At 43.7% G+C, this 3046-nt stretch overlaps 1 protein-coding gene across 1 annotated transcript; it reads left to right on the top strand.

Annotated features, from left to right (window-relative positions):
- Window positions 1-1274: 1274 nt before the first annotated feature.
- On the top strand, window positions 1275-2801 carry LOC110094081. The gene is made up of 3 exons (XM_020819225.2): window positions 1275-2061; window positions 2423-2583; window positions 2677-2801. The coding sequence occupies exon 1, from the start codon at window positions 1389-1391 to the stop codon at window positions 2025-2027; it is 639 nt and encodes a 212-aa protein (XP_020674884.1). The 5' UTR covers window positions 1275-1388; the 3' UTR covers window positions 2028-2061; window positions 2423-2583; window positions 2677-2801.
- The last annotated feature ends 245 nt before the right edge of the window (window positions 2802-3046 follow it).

The following is a 3046-nucleotide window of genomic DNA, read 5'->3' as shown; positions in this document are numbered from 1 at the left end:
CCACTGCCAACCATCGAGTGCCGACCGTCTCCCGGCCGCCGACTGCCGCCGGACTTCAACCCGACCATCATCGAACACCGCCCATCCATCGTCCGCCACTAGACTTTAGCCCAACTGTCATTGAACTATTGTATGACCGTCATTGGACCATCGACCTCTGTCGGACTTCCACCCAACCGCCGACTGCCACACGAAATCAGCCCAACCCTCGCCGGACCATCGCCCAGCCGCCAGACTTAAGCCCCACCTTCTTCGGATCACCATCGGACCGCCGACCGCCTCCGGACTTCCACACAGCAGTCGGGCATCGCCGAACTTCTGCCCGACCTTCTTCGGATCATTCCTCGTCAGCTAAACATCTTCCTTAATGCATTGGACTTCCACCAGACCATCGTCAGACCTTTGCCTAACTCTCCAAACTACAGTAATATAACCGCCTCTAACTCAAGGGATGGTCAACCTTTATAATTTTATCAAATTTAGTGAAATATTTTCACCTGGGTAAGGACCCCTAATTTTTCGCTCTTCGGATTTTTCACGTAGAAAAGATCGGGTGTTTTACTTCTCTCTCTCTATTTTTGTGCTACATATCCGTGCTTTGCTAAGACGAAAAGTTTACTCTACTACCGCAACACACACAAATTATTATAAATTTGATGCATGCCATATGTCAAATGTCAACACATACAAATGATTTAAGATAAAGTAGATGGAGATGAAAATGTCAAATCTTTTTCTAATTTTTAAAATAAAACTATAAATAGTTTGATTAAAACATAAACAAAACAAACAACATTAAAATCAAACTTATATATAAAAATATTTTAATGAATGAGAATTTTTAACTTCACTCACTTTAATTGTAAAATTTAAATTCCAATTTTAAAAATACTATCAAATTAAACAAATTTATTATTTAAAAATAAAAAAACCCTCATTTAAGCCGTAATACTAAATATATCTTTAATTTCCTTTTACATAACGTCAAGCCTGAGGCAGAAATCGGAAGAAACTAAGAAGCAACGTTACTTTAAAGCTATTCGTTGGACAATTTCGCCACGGAAAAATGAATAATGATTGCCATTTTCGTATTTTTCTTCCGATGCATGACTACGTGAGTAATTTCGCCATTCCTGAACTACGGTTAAAGGAAATCCCTAGACCCTAGGTTGAGTTAAGCTACCCATATTATAACTACCCACAAACCTTTTCTTATTTACACGTCTACCATCAACTCTCTTCTAAATGTTGTATAAATACCTCGCCGGAGGCAAGTTAGGTTTGCAAAATTGGAGTCAAGAAGCCTCTTCTTCCTCTTTCTTCTCTCCTTCTCCTCCTTTTAATCTCTTCCTCAGCTTCCTTAGCAATCGTAGCTTCTGTCGAAAATAATGTCTGCTTCGTCCAGATCCAGATCTAGCGTGCCGGCGATGAAAAGCGGCTTGAAGCAGTCTATATCCCCAGCCGGCCGTTTTTACTCGTCCGCGTTCTCAGCTTCAGCGCCGCCTTCCAACATCAACGTCTTCGCTACGTCCTCAACGAGCTTCTCGGCACGATCAACTTCTAACTTCCTTACCCGTTCCTCTTCCCCCACCCGTGTAAACTTAATCGGATCCTCGCCGCCGTCCTCCTCCGTCCGCTTCTCCATCGACCGGCCCATCTCACCTGGCCGTTCAATCTCCGCCATCACCAGCCGCGATCCGGTCATCCGTCCACCGATATCCGCCCCTGGCCGCCGTAAGACATGCATGTGCTCGCCGACCACCCATCCCGGCTCCTTCCGATGCAGCCTCCACAAAGGCGTGCCAAACCGCCAAACCGCAGCTGTCTCCTCACCGTCGAATCGCCTCAACGCTAGACGATCGGCGATGACGAACTCACTCGTCCGGATCGGAACGGTTGAGGGCGAGTTGGTCAAGAGGGCCCTTGCAGCCCTGATCCGCCCTTCCTCGCATCATCAGCGCCGGAGAGCTGACTTCCGTCCTCGGCCAAGTCGCCTTTCCAAGATGTCCATCGCTGAAGATCTATGATCTGATATAGAAGGGGTTATAGATCTCGAAGCAGGTTTGTGAACCTCCGAAGCCTGTGAACCCGTTGCCCTCGCGGCTTCATCGGCAGCGCCCCTCCGATCGCTGATTTCCACTTATAATTTTTTTTCTCTATTTTCTCGAATTGTACTGAGAAATCTGGAAGAGAGAAGGCGCAACTAAGGCAGAAGACGGATCATTATCCGTCCAATTGTACATAATGCTCTATTGCAGCCGTTGACGGCTATGGAACCAGATTTGAGAATGAGAACATGGACAGAGTGAACCTCATGAATATTTAATCACTCATTAACTCATTTAATTACAGATTTAATCAATCTAAAATTTTCACTAAAACGTTTACATCGTTTAATCGAGCGTTCTCGTCTCTATTGCAGTCGGAAGATCCGTTTAAGTGTTTTTCTCTCTACATAAATTTCTCCGTCGTCGTTGACGCGCGCCGTTGCTGTTTAGTGCGTGTCCGTTGTCACCACGGTCCCGTCGTGTTGTCGCCGTCGCCGTCAACTTTTGAACCAGCATTAGTGGTATCTATGAAGAGGTAAAGATGCTTTTTCCTTCTAATTTGCATTATTTTTTACCGTATTTTAATATTCTGTAATCTATTGATTCGTCTCTTTTTCGTCTGGTGCAGGTTGGGTGCCTTTCGTTACTTCCAGTGCAAGAAAAGGAGGCGTGGTCCTTAAGCAGCTTCGGATCCTTCTGAAATTGAGATAACTATATATAAAAAATCTTTAAATTGAAAATAATAATAACATATAAACAAGAAAATATGAAAAATTTTGGAAGGATATCGTCAAGTGGATCTCATATTTGCTGGATTTGAGCTAAGATTAAGGCAAAATATCAGCCCAAATAAGTCCATCTTGACTGGAATTACACATTATAACGTGAAGACTGGAAGCTTAATCGGACTTTGGACCAACGAGAAAGGGGACAGAAATTCAAGCAATAATTACCGGAAATTTAAAGAGGACTACAAATAAAATTTAATAGATGAGAAC

Source organism: Dendrobium catenatum, unplaced genomic scaffold (assembly GCF_001605985.2).
Source record: "Dendrobium catenatum unplaced genomic scaffold, ASM160598v2 fragScaff_scaffold_156, whole genome shotgun sequence".
In the NCBI taxonomy this organism is placed as follows: domain Eukaryota; kingdom Viridiplantae; phylum Streptophyta; class Magnoliopsida; order Asparagales; family Orchidaceae; genus Dendrobium; species Dendrobium catenatum.
The sequence above is the reverse complement of the archived record's forward strand: the minus strand, read 5'-3'. Positions and strand labels throughout refer to the sequence as shown.

Excerpts from the sequence above, each read along its gene's own strand:
- LOC110094081 (XM_020819225.2), top strand. The coding sequence starts at position 1,389 with ATGTCTGCTTCGTCCAGATCCAGATCTAGCGTGCCGGCGATGAAAAGC.